Below are 20,331 nucleotides of genomic sequence, written 5' to 3'. Positions count from 1 at the left end.
CAAACGAGTTGAAACCTACTGACAGCTTTATGCCAACACAATGATCACTCTCACTTCTTTCTTACCACTCAGGTTGTGCTATCTGGACGTCACCCACACCAAGATCATTTATCGTGCTCTGAACCAGCCAGTGTTTCACACTTGTGCCTTCACACGTGTTATTCCTTCCATCTGGGGCCCCCTTCTCCTGTTCCCTCTCACCCTAGACAATTCTGAAAGACACAGATCAAATGTCGCTTCCTTTGGGAAATTCTTGCCTGTTTACTTTATGTAGAGCTGGTGGTCCTTCCTCAGTGTGCCCAGAACACTGTGGGCATACTTGCCTTTGTGTTGTAATAATCTGTTTATGGTTCTCTTTCTCCCAGAATTATCTTTGGGAACCCAATGAAATAACTGCTAAATTCTTACTACGGAATCTTAGGAGACTCCATGGAGGAGGTAGTATTTTAACTGTCTCATGATGGATTATGTAGGAGCAGAAAACTGAGGAAAGATTATCCAGGGCTGAGGAAACAAGTATCAGGAAAACAGTCATGAATAAATGGACTATGGAAAAAGAGGAGACAACTTCTGTTTCTAAGTGCCCTTTGCAGCACTCATTAAATTAAGAATGATATTGAAATCTTGAAAATATAGTGACTAACCACTGCCTGAAATTTCTTATCCCATTTATATTGCTTTCAGTAGTTATGAGCTCTTTGAGTCTTATCCTATTGGCCATTAAGTATTATTCAAAATGCATAAAAACTTGTGTCAAAAATTTTCTACCATTTCTACAATACCCAGTTAAATGATCTGGTTCTGCAGGCACATCTGATTTTATATAAGCTCTGTCCAAAGAGAGTGATTTAAAATAATCTAGTATTGCTTACCTTGGTTAGCCAATGAGAAAATATAATTCTAGGGAGGTGAAGTAATGAACCTCAGTAAGATTTGCTCATGGAGGCAGTTTAATATTAATACATGTACAGAAAATTCATAATTATTTGTACTCTTTTGTTCTGGTTTATCACTGATGAGAAGCAAATTGTGATTTGCTAATTATGAATAACTTTCCACTGACTTACATTTCTTTCTGATTTGTATTCCTTGATTGTATATGTTTATCTTTCTCCTGAATTATAAAACTCAGCTTTAAATGGAACCACATTGGTCTTTGACATAAGCTGTCTCCAATTGCAAAACATACACATATATAATACATAAATATGATTTTGGCTACAGTAAATAGGGCTTCTGGATAATAAACTTGTCAGGTCAAGTTACTACCCAGTAGCAGTCAGTCTGATCTGTCAACAACCTGAATAGATTTTCATGTCTTTTCAGTAAGTTGACAATATTTAATAATTATTTAAAGAATTCGGAAGTGTAGGTTCCAATTAAGTTTTATATAGGCTTTTATTGGAATCTAGTATTTTTTGTCTTTAAAAATGTTTTTAAGTGTTCTTAACTTTCATTTATATTCTTTTTTTTTTTTTTTAAGGTAGAGGAGCAATGTCAGGGCCTAAGGGAGTTTTACCAAACTGATATCCTGCGAAAGGAAGAGGGTGTTGCTGAAGCTGAGCGTCTCTCAGACTCAGTGGAGAAGCAGTGGCAGCTGTTTTTAAAGAGGAGCTTTTTAACTCAAGACCTCGGGCTCAAGTTCCTTAATTTAATAAATATGGTGAGAATAACATTAAATGAGTCATACCTTCTTCAAGGATCACTTTTCAAAGTCAGAATCATACATTTAAAAGTTCAGTTGTCTGTTATTCAGCTGTGCTGGTTTAGGAAGTTCTTTTTAGCTCCATTCAACCTAGAATAGTCCTGAAGCCCAGCATTTATGTGCTTCTTTGCTCCTAGACCTCTTGTGAGTTTATCACATGAAGGCTAGTTTATCTATTAACAAGAAAGAGTGACTATAATCCAAATGTAACATTATTATTATTACATAGAGTCCTCAGAAGATCACCCAGAAGTTCTGAGTTATGTTGAAAGCATGCAACAAGATTCTTACAAGATTTCCAGATGCGAAAGATAACATCTAGGATGAATCTTCATTTCAAAGAATTTCTTACAATACCAGATCTTTTCATAGCAAAGCTCCATTATATTTAGAAATGTACCCTAAACTTTAGTTGTTAAGTTATGTCTGTAAAGTATCCTAGAATCGACCTCAGGCCCATATAAAGTTCTCCACAGAATTCTTGAAAGATGGTTAATCCACCTCTCCTTCAATATCTCAAGTATCTTCCTTACGAAACTGTTCATTTTATTGTTAGAAAATGCCAGCTGCTAGGAAAGTTTTTTATTTTTTAATGTTAAGTCGAAGCTGTCTTCATATCTGATTCTAACCCTCTGTAGCTCCACAGGGGGAAAAATGTATGCATATTTCATTTCTCTTACACACGAAAGTTTTTCAAACCTTGAAAACAGTTGCAAAATCTAATTTGAGTCTTTTCTGCAGTGAACTAGATATAAATCCTTTCTATCATTTAGGAGGTAGCTTTCTCTCTTTCTTCATCCTAATCCTTCCTCCCAGAATTTTCCATGATTTGTCAATATCATTCATAACATGTAAACAAGAAGTAAAGTACAACTTCAACACAGAGTACAAAGTGTACGTCATTCTTTACTAATGAGACCTAAGGTTGTACTAGCACTTTTAGCAATAATTTCACTTTGTTGGTTCATATTAAGCCTGTGATGGAAAAACTGCAATTGCATTACATTTTTATTGCAGTTCCTGCCAGGCTAGGTCTCTCCCATTTTATATCCATGTCGCCTATTTATCTTTCACATACAAATGTGAACCTTTATATTTATTCCTATTTTATATCACTTTGTTAGTTTTGACTCATGATTCCATCTTGTTAAACTAATTTTGAGCCTGCTATCTATTGCATTAGCCATCTCTCCTGGGTTTAATTCTGTATATTAATAAGTAAGCCTCTTGTGGCTGCAATTAGATCTTTGATAAAAGTGTCTGAGGGGCAGATTGCTACCCCAATCCATTAAGCAATCAGTTGATTAACCAGTCTTTTAAACAATCGTGGACATTCCCAATAGTACTTTATTTTAACCACTTTTTCTTAAGTCTATAATGGAAGACACTGCTCGAAGGAAGGTCTATCTACCTAGTATCCTATCAATTGTATAATATAATTTGGCAAAAATTAGTTTGACTCCTAGTGATCATAGGGTTCTTTCCAAAGTGCTCACAATCTGCTTGATCAATGATGACTTTATTGCCCTGGTTTTCAATGTCAAGCTTACTGACAGGTAAATCACATAGGCCATCTTTTCCCCCATTTGAAAATCAGGGCATTTTCCTTTCTCTAATTTTCTGGCCCTTCTCCTATTTTCTGTAGATTTGCAAAGATGACTGACATCTGCAATTTTCTCAGTACTCTGACATGTGATGAATCTCAGTCTGGAGCCTGAATTCATTTGGAAGAGTTGGGCTCTAACTACCCTCATCTACTTTGAGCTGCAATTTCCTCTTTATCTTCATTGTTTCAAACTTTGTTGTTTAAAGACCGGTCTTCTTAAATCTATATGGAAACAAAATATGCATTAAATAATTCTAATTTATCTAATACTATCCGTATGCATCAGAGAAAATTTGCTGAGTATTTTACCTATGTTCTTATGTTATATTGGTGCTTTACTGTTAAAAAAAATTGTTATTTTTTACTTGGAACATTTAGAACATATCTATCTATCTTTAATATTTTTACTCTTTTTAAGTATATCTTTATATCCATCTCTTCATTGTGTATTTCTCCAATTTGCACTCATAAGGGAGTTTACATATTTGCAAACTGCACTTTTTTTGTCTATCCTTTTTCTTACTAACTTCCTTTTGAGAAATTATATTTTTCAGTTTTGGAATTTCCAGTTGGTTCTTTTTTATTAGATTTATATTGCCAGTGAAATTCTCCTTTTTTATCTTCTCTTTCTCCATCTTTCCTATACTTTCGTGACCGTATTAATCATGGGTATTTTAAAGTGTTTGTCAGCTAAGTCCAACATCTGGATCTGGAATTGTTTCTATTGTCTACTTTTTCTCTCGGTTTCCAGCTCTGTCGTCCTATCTTGGGATGATGAGAGAATATCTATCAAATGCCAAGCATTATGTATAAAAAAATTGTAGGAGTTCCAGATGGTGTTATCTTCTTTCCTTAGGTGGGTGTTGGTTGAAGATCACTTAAGCCAATCAGGAGCTGGTGGAGTTGAGTCCGGAGTACAGTCCTGTCAATGCTCCATCTATTCTGTTGACCTTGGGCTCTCAGCGTTTTCAAGTTAGAGCTTGGGGCCTTCTCTGAGGTCTCTCCCCCTGGCAGGTCTCCAATTTGGGGAGTCTTGGGAGATAGCTGAAAAACTTCCACTCTGCTTTTCAGAGGCTTTTGCTTGGGTTTTTTAATCCACTGCCCTGTTCAGCCCCAGTATTTTGTCAATGTTCTGAGATGAAGATGAGCTGTGTGCTTGAACCCCCATCCCCACTAGTGTCTGTCAGAAGTTCTATTGTTTCCTCTGTTCCCCAGTAAAGCCTCATGATCAGCCTCCTGTTGGCATACAGAATTGGGAAATGCCCCTGACTGGGGTAGGGGAGGTGACAGGTGAGCTCACCACTCTCAGGTTCGTCCTTCTCTGGAGTCTTGGCCTCTTTAGTTCTTTTTGCCTTCAAATAGATGCTTTCTGCATTTATTCCAGCTTTTCTAGTTGTTCTAGGCAGAAGCACTGCTCTGCCACTATCTACTCCATCCTACCCAGAAACAGAAGTCCTTTATTACTTATTTAGAATGTTTAAGATTGTACAGTCAGATTTTCATTTAAGATCTGTAGCAGGAATCCATTCAAAATTATATTTTGTATCTTTGTCTAAATAAACTTAGGTTTCATGATATTCAAATGTCCATTTAGAGTTTTCAGCAACAGTGTGTATTTTACTACATACCTTGGTGGTCTTGTATCTTGACATTATAAACATGGCTACTTTACCCCAAGGTCCTTACCACTGTCATATGATAAATAAATTCCTCCTCATTGATGAGAATTAAGGTCCACATAATGCTTAACTTTATTGGTTCAGTGACATTCTGCGATATGAATGGTAAAGCCATTTTTATTATATTATAAATATAATAAAATATTTTTATTATAATAATAAAAATTATTTTTATAATATAAATCATAAATATTTATATTATAAATATAATATAATATATTAATATTATTTTTATAATATTTTTATTATATTATAACACAATTTTTATTCTCTTCATATCTTTGGGACCATTAGGCTTTTAAACAAGCATTATTGCTGAAGTGTGGTAACCAGTTTGGTTACTAAGAAGGAAGAAGTCCCGCTGGCATTTCCCACTGAGTGTTCTGCTCTTGATTGGGTTGCCGAGGCTCAGATTTTCAAGCTTGAAATTAAAAAAAATGTTTCAGTGCATCTAAAAATCATCACAATCAGAAAAACTGATTTAGGGCAGAAATCTGGCAGACATCTTGATGAAAGTGCCAATTTACTAATTTATAGTGGCAAATACCAAGAATGCTACATGGAATACTGCCTTCCAGTTATCAAGATAGCTGAAAAGCAAGATGTCAGAAGACCACTCATTGTGTGTGAATCTACATGGAAAATGGATAATTTAGTGCCCTGTTTAGATTATGGCAAATTTTCCAATGACCTTATACAGAAGTAGAATGAGTAGCGTGTTTACTAACTAGACCTCAGGCAAATTATTTAATCTTTCTGAGTGGCCAAAATATTTGTTTGCCAAATGCATAATCACTCTTCTTGAATCCTGCTAGCTAGGCATCAACAGATCCTACCATAGCTCTCTTTTCTAGGCTTCATTCAGAGCATATACTCTTCCGATTGTAGTTGACATTGACATGCTGCAAATTCCAAGTTTACATTAAATTGTGTATTATATAACATTTTGATTAATATTTTCTTAATAATATGTGAAAGATACCCTATCTTTATTTATAGCATAGATAAAAATATGATTTGCTTTAGGGCCTGCTGTGGCTGTCTAATGCCTTTCATAATATGTGTGTCTTGTTCATCATAATTACAGAATACATCATTTTACTACTAGATCCCCAAATTCATAGGAGAAGTCACATTTAGCACCTGCAGGTATTTTTTCAATTAAATGACACTTTATAATGTCTACATTAATATAAAAATATAAATGTGCAATATTAATGTCATTTAAAATAATTTTAAAATAAAATGGCCTGTGATTTAAAATATCCTGTTACATATTCATGGCACTATCTTCTGACTATCTTAAAAAGTCCCGTGACTTTTAGATACCCAGCTGTCATTGCCATTGTAGAAATCCATGTGCAATTGCTCCTTAGAAATTCAAGGATTTACTGAGAAAAGCTGGCCATCAAAGTAAAAATTGCTGTTTTGCCAAACAAATATTCTTCTGCATTTTTTTGATGTTTGACATAAAAAAAGCCTATTGTCTTACTCTCTACCTCTCTTATCCTTCTGCCTCTGATTGAATTTCCAGTAGTTTAAAATCATTGTTTAAAGGATTTCAAATCAGAGATCTAGAACATATGAAAGTTGGCAAGAGAAGTCTTGGAATTTAGATATTGTTCTTCTGGTGCACAATAGAGATACAAATATAGAGATACAGTTGGCCCTCCATATCCACTGCTTCCAAATCCCTGGATTCAACCAACCTCAGAGCTAAACATAGTACACCATCCACAGTTGGTTGAAACCTGCGGATATGGAGGGCCAACAATGGGACTTGAGCATCCACTGGTTTTGGTATCCGTGGTGAGTCCTGGAACCAGTCCCTGCCTCCCACCCTGCTCCCATGAATACCGAGGGACAACTGTATATAGAGGTACATTTCAGTTCTCACAAAACAGAGTAACTTGAGGAACTGCTCACAAGGAAAATTTTAAATAATTGTATTGAGTTAGCCAAAAGGTTTGTTCGGTTTTTTCTGTAAGATGGCTCTAGTAGCACTTAGTTGTCTTTAACTTCATTTGAAACAATTTTGTTAGATTGTATATGACAGCTGTCATATGAGCGTCATTTAAAAAAATACTTATCAAAATTGGTGAATTTTTGTGTAGCCATTTTAATACTGAAGATGGAAAAAAAGCAACATTTTTGGCACATTATGCTTTATTATTTCAAGAAAGGTAAAAACGCAACTGAAACACAAACAAAGATTTGTGCAGTGTATGGAGAAGGTGCTGTGACCGATGGAACATGGCAAAAGTGTTCTGCAAAGTTTTGTGCTGGAGATTTCTCGCTGGACGCTACACCATGGTCGGGTAGACCAGTTGAAGTTGATAGCGATCAAATCTAGACATTAGTTGAGAACAATCAACGTTATACCACATGTGAGATAGCCGACATACTCAAAATATCCAAATCAAGGGTTGAAAATCATTTGCACCAACTTGGTTATGTTAATCGTTTTGATGTTTGGGTTCCACATAAGTTAAGTGAAAAAAACCTTCTTGACTGTATTTCCTCATGTGATTCTCTACTTAAACATAACAAAAACGTTCCATTTTTAAAACAAATTTTTACGGGTGATGAAAACTGGATACTGTACAATAATGTGGAACAGAAGAGATCATGGGGCAAGTGAGATGAACCACACCAAAGGCTAGTCTTCATCCAGAAAAGGTGATGTTGTGTCTATGGTGGGATTGGAAGGGAGTCCTCTATTATGAGCTCCTTCTGGAAAACCAAATGATTAATTCCAACAAGTACTGCTCCCAGTTAGACCAACTGAAAGCAGCACTTGACGAAAAACATCCAGAATTAGTCAACAGAAAACACATAATCTTCCATCAGGATAACACAAGACCACATGCCTCTTTGATGACCAGGCAAAAACTGTTACAGCTTGGCTGGGAAGTTCTGATTCATCCGCCATATTCACCAGAAATTGCACCTTCGGATTTCCATTTATTTAGGTCTTTACAAAATTCTCTTAATGGAAAAAATTTCAGTCCCCTTGAAGACTGGAAAAGGCACCTGGAACAGTTCTTTGCTCAAAAAGATAAAAAGTTTTGGGAAGACGGAATTATGAAGCTGCCTGAAAAATGGCAGAAGGTAGTGGACCAAAAGGATGAATACGTTGTTCAATAACGTTCTTGGTGAAAATGAAAAATGTGTCTTTTAGTTTTATTTAAAAACCAAAGGGACTTTTTGGCCCACCCAATATATACAATGGGATAGTTTAGAAAGAAACACAGACCCACAACAATCTGCCCCCTCATGGTCCCTGATACTCAGATATTGACATATTCTAATGTGTGTTAAAATAAAAGGTGGAATCCACTTCAAAACTTATGCATTAAAATAATCTCAACTTCAAAATTTCTGGATCCCTGTGCTCATTCAGTCACCCTTTAAGCCCGAGGAAATGAACAGATCCTAAAGGAGAGGACTCAAACACCAGTGGGGTCATGAAGAGCTCGGGAGCTGACGTCCAAGCATAGATTATGGGTTCTGAGAGCCCAGCTGTGCCTGTGCACAGACTTTTCAGCCTTGTCTTGATATCAGAACTGTGTTCTGCTTTGGCTATGATGAAGCATTTGCCTCCTCAAATAGTTGTATGCAAAATGTTCTATTTCTTGGGAAAGAAAAGCCATTATATAATTATTAATTTCACAGGCAAAAGCAAATGAAATATTAAATGTGAAAAATGAAGTACACATTATGGAGAACACTATGGAAAGCCAGAAAGCAGAAAGGGAAGAACTCAGCCACCTTCGGATAGCCTGGCAACTTAAAGCCGCTGCAAGCAAGCCCGTGAAACAGCAGTGGGGAGCGTTCAAAGAGCAACTTAGAAAGGTGAGGGAACAGGCAAATGGGTAGTATTCGCCTTAAAAGGGAAGGAAATTCTGACACATGCTGCAACATGGAGGGACCTTGGAAACATAAGTGAAATCAGACGAACACAAAAGGATAAATATTGTGATTCCACTTATGTGAGGAACCTCGAGTAGTCAAATTCACAGAGACAGAAAGCAGAATAGAGGATACCAGGGGCTGAGGGGAGGGTGAAATGGGAGTTAAGAGTTTAACCAATACAGAGTTTCTGTTTGGGAAGATGAGAAAGTTCTGGCGATGGATAGTGGTAATGGCGGCACACCAGTATGAATGTACTAATGCCACTAAGTTGCACACTTAAAAATGGTTCAAATAGGGGCTTCCCTGGTGGCGCAGTGGTTGGGAGTCCGCCTGCCGATGCAGGGGACACGGGTTCGTGCCCCTGTCCGGGAAGATCCCACATGCCGCGGAGCGGCGGCTGGGCCCGTGGGCCATGGCCGCTGAGCCTGCGCGTCCGGAGCCTGTGCTCCGCAGTGGGGGAGGCCACAACAGTGAGAGGTCCGTGTACCGCAAAAAAAAAAAAAAAAAAAAAGGTTCAAATGGTAAATTTTGTTATGTATATCTTACCACAATAAAAAGAGGGCCTGTGCTTTTGTTCATTGGTGGTTTAGAACCACAGGCTCAGTCTAGGTAGTGAGTGCTTTCATGGTAATTGAAAAGTTTGATGACACACCATGTCATCACTGGAATGATTATGACGTATTTGCTGGTGGTATCAAAGAAAACATATGCATAACTATCTAACGTCTATTTCAGACTACTCACAACTTAAAACTTCTTCAGGAAGCACTTATGCCTGTGTCTGCACTTGACCTTGGAGGGAGTCTCCAGACCATTTTAGGTCTACAGAAAAAATGGAATGAAATGAAACCTCAGTTCCAGGTGAAGAAACAAACTGATGGCCTTGGGTGAATGAAAAAGTATTAAAAACTGTTCAGTCAGTGCTCACCTAATTAATTTTTACAGTCTGATGAATTACAATTTTTAAAAAACAACAGCATTGCTTGTCTAAAAATCCACTTTAAAAACACATTTTTCTTCCTGTTTAACTGCAGTGTGCTATATTTGATGATACACAAACATTTGGGCTACAAAAGGTCCTTAATATATTCTTATCTTAGATTATTTTAATTTAAATTAGTTCCTTATTAATGTATTTATCATATATATTTACTCTAATTCTTTTCCTGAGGGGTATAGACATGTTTTCGATTCAGACATCTCAAAACAAGGATGGGCAACCTCTGACACAGAGGTTCTGCTGTCCTCTGTCCCTGAAATTATCACTGTGATGTCATCACCCACTGGCACCCCAGGCTCCTACCACAATTCCAAGAATTTTGCTGTGCTCTCCCTTTCTCCCTCTCAGAGAGCCCTCAGAATGTGAGAGAAAAAACCATGAGTCATGTTCCCAGGCCCTGATTGCTAGTGCATTCCATACCCCCCCACACACCTCTTGCCATTCCTGAGCTTGACACAGCTGCCGAAAAAGTTTGCCAGTCATGTTATCCTCCTATCTGGATTCGTGTTCTTTGCTGCAGAGTTAAGATACCTGTGTTTCTGTTTGTCACTACTTTGCAAGTATTGGCTTTAAAGAAACCCCGAAACAGAAGTTTGAAGATTCCTTTAGGGAATATCTAATTTATGTTCCTTTAAGACAAAACTAATGTAATACATAACCACCCCCCACTCACAAAAAGCACACACACCACTGTGGCCCACAGTGAACTCTTTCCTCCAAACTCTTAGAAAATTCTCCTAGCCTATCTGTTGGTTTCTTTGCTACACTCTGTATCATATGTATCTGCATTTCGTGTGTGCACATGTCCCTGCACATGAGTAAGTGTATGTGTGTAAATTCCTCTAAATCAGGAACTGTTGTCAAGTTTCTTTAGCTCTGTCACTGTGATGTGCGTATATTTGACGCCCACGTACTTGATTTCAACATGAAGACCCTTACTAGGTCACTCTTCTGCAAATTATCTCCTTAGCCTAAATCATTTCCATTACTGTTATCCTTGACGTAAAATCCAGCTCTGAAATTATAGCAGCTTCCTCTTTAAGCTGTGCACCAGGATCTAGATTCCTATAAGGGCTATCTGAGCAGTTCTGGGTAAAAAGAAGGTGCCATATCCCTCCCTACAAGTGGTGGCTATTTGTGGATTCTGGGATGACTGCTTTTAATGCAGCATAGCTACTGTGCTGCTCAGCTGGTGGTTCATTTTGATCATTCTTTTATCACAGAGGACAAATAATTCCCCCAATATATTTTTATGCTTGTTTTCTTTTGGTGTTCTTATCATACCACCTGATTCTGGTTGTATTAAATATCACAGATGGTCACAGCCTCATAGAGTATCTAGAATATGTTTACTTAACAGATGACCGGAATATTTGGTATGTCATAGAAATATATGACTTTCCATTTCACCACCTAACTTTGAAACACTTTTTTGTGTTTTTAAAATTTAATTAATTTAAATTAATTTTTTAAAAAAGTTCTGAGAAGATGAGGATGGAATAATATATCCCTAGCATCATGCACAATGCCTGGATTTGCAGGGATGGGGGTGAAGCTCACAATAGTATTTGTTAACAAATAAGAGAGTGATTTGTTATTGAGATCTTCATATAGTCAGTTGTAAAGTAAAAAGCTCTCTAAAAGCTGTATTTCTTTTATTGCTTACAACTTTTTAGCAACTGAATGATGAGGCTCAATACATTATAAAAGAGTCAGAAGAGTTAAGTGGCAAAGGAGCCCCTGTGAAAGAGAAGTCTCAACAGCTGAAGGACCTAATTCACCTCCATCAAAACCAGAAAGAGAGAATCCAAGATTACGAGGAGATCCTGTATAAGATTGTCCAGTTCCACCAAGTCAGAGAAGAGGTAAGACTTATCATGGATGTTTGGAAGACTCTCAGTTTTAAACTATGAAATTAAAAATAAATGATTGTGTAATAAATAAAGGCCAGATTGCTTATTCTGATATTAGAAGCTTTCCTCAGTCTGGCCCCTGACTTCTCTCTCACTGGGCCCCATTCTGCCCCATGTTCCAGCCAAAGTGAGCTCTCCTTGGGTCCCTCAAAGATGGCGTCCACATCCCTAATTCCAAGTCTTGACTCTTGGGCTGCCATTATCTGACAGGTCCTTCTGTCTCCTCTCTACCATCTAGGCCCTGTGTCCCTCCATCCAAAAATCCACCTCCCTTGGAGTGATTTTTCTCTCTTCAAAATTCCTCGAACTCTTATTGTTTATTCCACACATCTGTCATCTTTAACATCTTGATTCTTAATTACTTTTGTTCCCCTAACTCAAGTGTAAGCTCTTTGAGGGAAGAAAACAATTTCTTTTATATCTCAGATATCAGTAGAGTGCTCAGTAAAACTTCATAGTCCTTAGCCTCTATTAACAGAAAATGGAGACTTATTGAAATCCCTTGAAAATAGCCTCTGAATTTACTGAGATCACAGGCCTCATCTTGCTAAAGTTTTAGGCTGTGAGCAAACAGTGTTTTCTTCTTTAATAGAACTGACAGAGTTAGTCCCTCAATTTTACCCTATTGACTTGCAGCATTGTAACACTTATTTGTCTATAATACTAATAATTTTAGATGGGCTTGTCAGTGTTGACCTGCTAGTTAAATATGTTATAGGAAAGAAGTTTTTTTTTTTGAAAAAAGCTATCTTTGAGAAAGACAAATACTGTATGATGTCACTTATATGTGGAATCTGAAAAATACAACAATGTAGTGAATACAACAAAAAAGAAGCAGACTCACAAATATAGAGAACTAGTGGTGACCAGTGGGGAGAGGGAAGGGGGGAGGGGCAGTACGGAGGTAGGGGATTAAGAGGTACAAACTATTAGGTATAAAATAAGCTACAAGGTTATATTGTACAATTTAGGGAATATAGTCAATATTTTTATAGTAACTATAAATGGAGTATAACCTTTAAAAATTGTGAATCACTATATTGTACCCCTGCCAGTTATATAATATTGTACATCAACTATACCTCAATGTAAAAAAATCTGTCTTCATAAAAATACGAAGGTTAATTGTTAATGGCCTAAATTCCAGCTGGGACGACTCTTCAGATCAAGAGAACTGGAGTTTCTACAACAGCCAAAGGAAATGGTTGATGCTCACGATGCCCAGGTTCTCCTCAGTCGCTCTCGGGAAAAGCAGGCACACATAGACCATCTCCATAAACTGGCTCTTTCCTTGGGGGTGGACATCATCTCGTCAGTTCAGCGGCCTGTAAGCAACTTAGAACGCCACCATTTATACCTAATATAGCTCTCAGTTGGCCTGTAATATGAAAGAAACCAGGCACATTGCCTGGTATACGTTAAATTAAAAAATACATTAAACCATTGGGCTACTTATTTGTGGTAAGTTTCTACCACATCCAGAGAAAAACATTTTAAGGAGAAAAATCTGATTTTAAAAGCCTTGTTTGATACATCTATTCTCATGCTAATTTTTTAAAAATCATAGAGGTGTGCTATCTATAATGGCAGTTAGTTTTTCACATTTGAAATATGCCTAATGCAATTAAGGGACTCAACTTTTAATTTTATTTAACTTTAATTAATTTAAATTTAAAACTGATACCCCAAATTGTAAAACTTTTAAGTATATTGGGAACAATTTGGGTATGTGAGTCTACTAAACTCTATGAGATTTAAGTGCCGATCAAGTATTTCTGATAGAAATTTAGCAACAATTGAGATATGCTCTAAGTGTGAGATACAGACTTGATTTCAAAGACTTAATATGAAAAAAACCTTATTAATGTTTTTTAATATTTGGTTACATGTTGGGTATGTGCTCGGTTAAACAAACTATATTATGAAAATTAATTTCCACTGTTTCTTTTTTACTTTTTAATATGGCTACGAAGAAATTTAAAATTATTTACGTGGCTCAGTTGTATTTCTGTTGGACAATGCTGCTTTAGCACGTCAGATCCAAAAGGTAGCCGAGAGACCGTTAGGCCCAGGGCCCTCATTTTATAGGTGAAGAGTCTTATCCCAGAGAAGCTGCTTTATCCATAAAACCCCAGGGTAGAAAAGCTCGAGAACCCTGGCTCCACCCAGGGATCTGGGCACTCATCACTGGATCTGCTTTATTCCACTGGACTGACCTTACCAAAGGAGCCTAAAAGAGGTGGAAATAATTCCAGATTAAATTCTCCTAAATAACACACTGGGCTCTGATTTTAAAAAAACTCCTTCTCCAAATTCTTAATTTGAGGGAAGAAAAGATTATGTTAATTCTATCCAGTATGTATAACATTAATAAAAATCGTAATGGCTGATTTTATTTCAAAGTTCATTTAAGATACCCACTAAACTATATGGAATTCAATGGATCTAAAGTATTTTCTTAACTGAAAGACACAAATACAAAATATCTGTCTCTGTTATAACAGAATGTTTTTCCCAGGAAGGACCTTTCTTTTTAAAGAGTTTTGTTTTATTAGTAAATTTATTTTAAAAAGAAAAAAAACAAGTAAGACGTCTCACTTTGCACAAATAATGTAAATTGTTCTCCAGTCCGCATCTGGCCTTGGCCTCGGCAGCCCTCTGCGTTGAGTAGAGGTTGGAGCACTTGCATAATAAACCTGAGGTTACGCTCAAGTTGACAGGAAAATTATAGTGCAGAAGCCAAATGTTTCTAATGCATATTTTATGCCTTTTGAAGTAAAAATTATACCTTATAATGAATAGCGTCTCTGAGGCGTTGGGTGTGGTGAGCAAATCTTCAAAACTGAAGTTTCAAGACTGGAAATGTAAGGGTTTGTCTTTCCCAACATCGGGTGTTCGGTGTCTGGCTTCTTTCTGAAATCATTATATTCAAAGAAGCTTAAGGTGAAATAAATCAGGATGTCATATTTTTTGATATCATTTATGAGTTTCACAATGCAGGTAAATAGCATGTTGTTCTCATTGCTGTTTTGCCAGTTCCCTTCATCACTTCCCCTTCTCTTTCATTTTTAGAACTGCTCTAATGTTTCTGCAAAGCACCTGCAGCAGCAGCTGGACATCCTTGAGGGGGACAGTCTGAACTGGCGTGCCCAGGCTGAAGACCACGAGCGGGCCCTGACCCGCAGCCTGGAGTTCTGTACCGCAAGGGATGAGATGAGTGAGGTGAGAACGCACACATGCACACACACATGCACACGCACACGCGCACGCGCACACACACACGCACAGTGAATCAGGAGACTTTCTTTTTACCCTTGACCTTTAATCTGCCAAGCAATGGCCTCAGGGCTCAGAAAGATTGAGTAAACTTTAAGCTCCCAAACTTTTTGAGGTCAGTATATTGTCAACACATGGAAGAACCTAGAATGTAGCATTAGGGTTTATTGTTTGCTCCTCCCCAACCCACCCCAAACCCTCACAGCAGTTGTTTTGCTTGAGAGGATACACATCATCAGTGCAGAGCGATAGCATCCCGGTTCAGCCAGCTCCCGTCTGCGGAGATGCTATTTAAGTACCATTGACTCATGATGAAGGGGGTGCTAAGGGGAGCAGGCTTGTTGCTTCAGAGGCTACAAAGTATTATCACCAAAGTCAAGTGGCTGGTTTCATATTTACTCAAACTGAGTGACTTCTCTGGCAAAACAACGCCTAGACTCCATGCCCCCTCCTCCATACACAGTTAATTCCACCTCCTCTTCCTCAATTCTACTCAACCCCCAACCCCCAGACACATGCTGAACTTGAGCCACACCCTCCCAGAGTTAAACTTTCCATCTAAAGGTTTACTTGTTCTAGGAGGAAAATATAGCTTAGCGAGGGTCCTGGTTCCTTACTGGAACTGACAGCAGAACAAAAGGTACCACAATTCCAGATTTATCTCTGTTTAGAGCAAGACGTTTCTAAGTTCATTAATCACAAACCCATTAGGAAAGTGAGCGGAGGGAAAAAGATGTGGTGAACCTTCTTGATTTTTCTGTTTATGCCCTCTTTACACAATTTAGGACCAGTGAGTATCAAATATTATCAAACAATATTAGAGCATGGACTTAAGTATGAGTAACTAAACTTAGCAAGTGGTCTAGCCCTTTCATAGCCCACAGAGAAGTGCAGGAAAGGAGCATGGCTGGAAGGAAAGCAAGAGGGCGAGAGCAGGAGGGGCCGCGTGGATCCCATTCAGTGGGAGGGAAACAGGAAGCAGCATCATGGAGGGTTTTCAGTTGAGTGTGCCACAGGACTGTAGAGTTTCTGCTCTGAGTCTGTGTTTCAGGAGTCACTGTGGGCGAGACACTCATTAATTTGCTCAGTGTTAAACCCCTAGTGTAGTCTGCCCTCTGTGTAGTAGAACGGCCTCTTCTGGGTCCTGTACTGCAGTTAGCACCACTTTAGCCAGATCACTTTAAGGAAAACAATCTTAATTCTCCTCAGGCTATAAAATTTAGATTCACAGCCATGGAAATAATTTTTTTTACTATCTTTCCCCAAAGTTGTTTTCTTTCTTCTTTTTCTTCCTCTTCTTCCTTTTTTTTTTTTTGCTGAAGATCTCTCTCTCTGCTGTGATGTTCAGCCATATTTTATTGAAAGCACGAGAGAGCAGACTAAGGGCTATTCCCAGCTGCCTATGGCTCACTTTCCCTCTTCCTGAAGCATGGTGGCCTTTATGGAGGTGGGTCTCCCTGTTTAGGCCCTTTCCACAGTGGTTCTGTTTACAGGGCTGCCTCGTGATGAGCCTTTGCTGGGAGCCAGCCTGGCCCTTCCAGTCAAAGTAGGGACACACCAGGATTGTCTGTACTGTAACAGGAACCAGAAACCAGATACGTGCAAGTTTGATATAGGAGTCAAACATCACTTTAACATGATCTTAAGTATTAAGAGAGTGATTCTTCCCATTTGCTTCTACTTCAAACCCAACTAATGTTTGATATAAGTCACAGTTTCATATTCAAAGGATCTTTGAAAACTTTTGGCCCTTTTCCCTTTTCCTTCCTCGTAGAGATATACAAGGCATGTCACAGTGTATCATGCACAGCCTGGATTTTCCAACTACAAGCTTAATGGGAAAATAATCCAAAGGAATATTTTCAGTGCCCATTAATAAAATAAAGAGATGTGTGGTCTAGTTTGTATTGTGAATGTCAGAGCCAGATTCTAAGTTGTAATAATATTTGATATTTTAATTATTATTATCATTATTAGTATTTGGTATGAGTGCTTAAAAATTATGTAAAATTAAAAGCTGCATGTTACACTAATTTTTTTTGTATAAAAAAATAAAGTCAGATAGCCCACCAGGGAACTAGACGAAGCATAGCATTTGATTTGTTCAGTTGATTTTGAAATGCATTATTTTGCATCCAGTGCATTTAAAGTGCTTCTTGGAAGTTCACTGATCTGAGCTGAAATTGGCTTTGGAGGACTTTCATTTTCCAGATGAGGAAACTGAGGAGTATACAGTTTTCACTTGAGCAGTGTGCTTCAGGACTGTGGGGTTTCAGGGAGTCAGCTCTGGGCCAGAGGCTCATTTACTGGGCACCAACTTTTACTGGGCACCAGCTTGTCACCTGCTAAACTCAGAGTTCACCATTCAGTTAACGTTTGAACCCATTCAACCACTGCATGGTCTGATGTTAATGTATCCTTTTACTATGCTTTCTTCTTCTATCTTTGTTTTCTCGAATACTCGTTACAAGCTCTTTGTATGATCTGATATAATAGCACAGTTCATTTGGTTATTTCAACTAAAATTACTTTATTGCATGGTTTTAAGTGCACTAAAGGCCCTTAGAAAAGGACTCAGGAGTTCCCTGGTGGTCCAGTGGTTAGGACTCAGGGCTTTCACCGCTGTTGCCTGGGTTTAATCCCTGACTGGGGAACTAAGATCCCACAAGCCGTGTGGCAAAAAATAACAGAAAAAAAAAAGAAAAGAAAAGGACTCAGTATCTCAAGATAAAGTAAAGTGAGGTATTCTAAATGTGATTTTTTTTTTTTTTTAATGTGATGTGATATTCCTTAACGACAAAGAACCATGGTTTTGTGCCTTGATTCTCTTTGGGTAAAATATTATTATTTTCTAATTTTATATACTATATAAGCCATAGTTAGTTAATTGTAAAAACATTTTCTGGGCTTCCCTGGTGGCGCAGTGGTTGAGAGTCCGCCTGCCGATGCAGGGGACACGGGTTCGTGCCCCGGTCCGGGAGGATCCCACGTGCTGCGGAGCGGCTGGGCCCGTGAGCTATGGCTGCTGAGCCTGCGCGTCCGGAGCCTGTGCTCCGCAGCGGGAGAGGCCACGGCAGTGAGAGGCCCGCGTACCTCAAAACAAAACAAACAAACAAACAAAACTCATTTTCTCCATGTGTACTAGAAAACACACCCTTCAGACTGCCAGATTTTGTGGAGTTTTTTCCCACTCATTTCACACAAAGATATATTTGTATGCATGAATGTTGAATCTCACTGTACATTTTCTTGCCTGGCAATATAAATAAGCTTTTAATACACAAAGCATTATAGATATTCTCTGCCATATTACATGACAGAACATCATCAGTTCCTTATTCTTTACATGTCTTCTTTAGAAATGTAATAATTTAATATCAAGCATGTTTTCTTCTTGCAACCTGACCAAAAAAATTACCTTTACATTTACATGACGTTAATGGAAATTTGTCACTGGAGTCTCATTATGGATCACGAACGATTACTTTGATGAAAAGTATAGTAATGGGGCTTCCCTGGTGGCGCAGTGGTTGGGAGTCCGCCTGCCGATGTAGGGCACACGGGTTCGTGCCCCAGTCCAGGGGGATCCCACATACCGCTGAGAGGCTGGGCCTGTGAGCCATGGCCGCTGAGCCTGCGCGTCCAGAGCCTGTGCTCCGCAATGGGAGAGGCCGCAACAGTGAGAGGCCCGCTTACCGCAAAAAAAAAAAAAAAAAGTATAGTAATGACAGAATTGGGTTGCTATTCATTTTTCCAAAATAAATTTTGCAAATGGAGCTTTCATATAATTATATTACTTCAGCCTGAAATTTCTACACTGTAGCAATATCTTACCCATCAGGAAGGAAACAAAAATATGTATATATATATATATATATATATATTCCATATGTCAGAGTCTCTTGTTCTAGTCACACAGATTCTTTTGTTCTTTTGTCAGTTTGGATAAAACAGTCATCTAAGTTCCAGGGAGATAAGGCAGATTAGCAGCAATAAATTATTGTAGAATAGGGGAATGCTGCTGCCTTAGACAAATACACAACCAATGACATTAAACCTCCTGATATTGTATACTGCTTTGCTATTGACAAAATGACTGTGGACAACCACCATCTGGTAAGAAAGGAAGCAGGAAAAGAGGATATAGATGAGGCAGCACTATGGTATAGTACAGATAATTACTATTTTCCAAATTGATGACCTTAATTCATCATTTTAAGAAAAAAACTAAAGTATCATCATTCAACAAATATGACTACTGTGTGCCAGGCCATAAGAACAGGAAAGTCCTCAGGAAACTAAGAGTCTAGGCACCTTAAAGCCCAAGGGACTTCACAGTCACAACTGCTCATTACCAGGCCCCACTGTGAGTCTGTTTCATTGGTATATGTAAGAGGATGGGAAAGATTATAATTTGTTCTGAAAATGTCCATCCCATAGGGTTAGAATCTGTTAGAAGTTTTGTGTTTAACATCTGCAAAATGACTCTTCTTACTGAAGAAGACAGAAAGCTAAAGTTTAAAATCGTGGTTATCATGTCCAGAAAATAAAATGTAAATATATTATGAACAAACAAAACTTGCAGAGTGGATAAAATAGCCGTTACTGAGATATGCTACCACCTGCAATTTAAAATGGAGCAATTGTCTTCTCCTTCCAAGCGGCCCCATTTCCTGCTTCTACAAGACTGATGGTAAGCACAGGAAGACAGCCGTGTGGTTGCTGGACAGATGGAGGCCCAAAAAGTCTTGTCCCCAAAATCTCTCCAGCACTAAGCCTAAATATTCTACTGTTAATAATTGTAGCAAATCATTCAGGTTAAGTTATGAGTCTTTGGGTCCCTTCATTTCAAATACAGGCATCCCTGGGAAGTGATGGCATTGCAGCCTTCTTTCTGTTACTGAAAATGAGAATCAGAAAGCTTTTTTTTTCTGGAGTAGGCAAAATGGTGGGCAAGAAATTAAGCTCGTGAAATGGACATTAAGAGAAATGGACTATTTGTTTTGTATTTTTGCTTCTGGACAATTGTGTGCCATAGTTCTAAGAAAAGCTCTTGTTTTAAATACATTTTCTTAGTTTTAAAATGTCTCATGTCCCTCACGTAAATTGGCCTTGCCAGCAACAGACTCACAGATAATACATTCTTGTGCCGAAGTTGCCTCAGCCAGCTTCCTCAAGACTAAAAATAGCAAGCCAGCCTCCTTGTTGTCCATCTTGTTCCCTTCTGCTTCTTCTCT

General features: G+C 38.2%; 1 protein-coding gene across 3 annotated transcripts in view; it reads left to right on the top strand.

Moving 5' to 3' along the window:
* CCDC141 (coiled-coil domain containing 141) overlaps window positions 1–20,331 on the top strand; it is a 212,703-nt gene that overhangs the window by 150,285 nt on the left and 42,087 nt on the right. For all 3 annotated transcript variants that reach the window (XM_004267379.3, XM_033423654.2, XM_049712584.1), the window contains exons 12-17: window positions 1,484–1,663; window positions 8,666–8,845; window positions 9,641–9,766; window positions 11,582–11,770; window positions 12,966–13,145; window positions 14,891–15,040. In XM_004267379.3, the coding sequence (XP_004267427.1) occupies window positions 1,484–1,663; window positions 8,666–8,845; window positions 9,641–9,766; window positions 11,582–11,770; window positions 12,966–13,145; window positions 14,891–15,040 (1,005 nt within the window). The remainder of the gene's footprint in view (window positions 1–1,483; window positions 1,664–8,665; window positions 8,846–9,640; window positions 9,767–11,581; window positions 11,771–12,965; window positions 13,146–14,890; window positions 15,041–20,331) is intronic.

Source organism: Orcinus orca, chromosome 7 (assembly GCF_937001465.1).
Source record: "Orcinus orca chromosome 7, mOrcOrc1.1, whole genome shotgun sequence".
Classification (NCBI taxonomy): Eukaryota; Metazoa; Chordata; class Mammalia; order Artiodactyla; family Delphinidae; genus Orcinus; species Orcinus orca.
The sequence above is the reverse complement of the archived record's forward strand: the minus strand, read 5'-3'. Positions and strand labels throughout refer to the sequence as shown.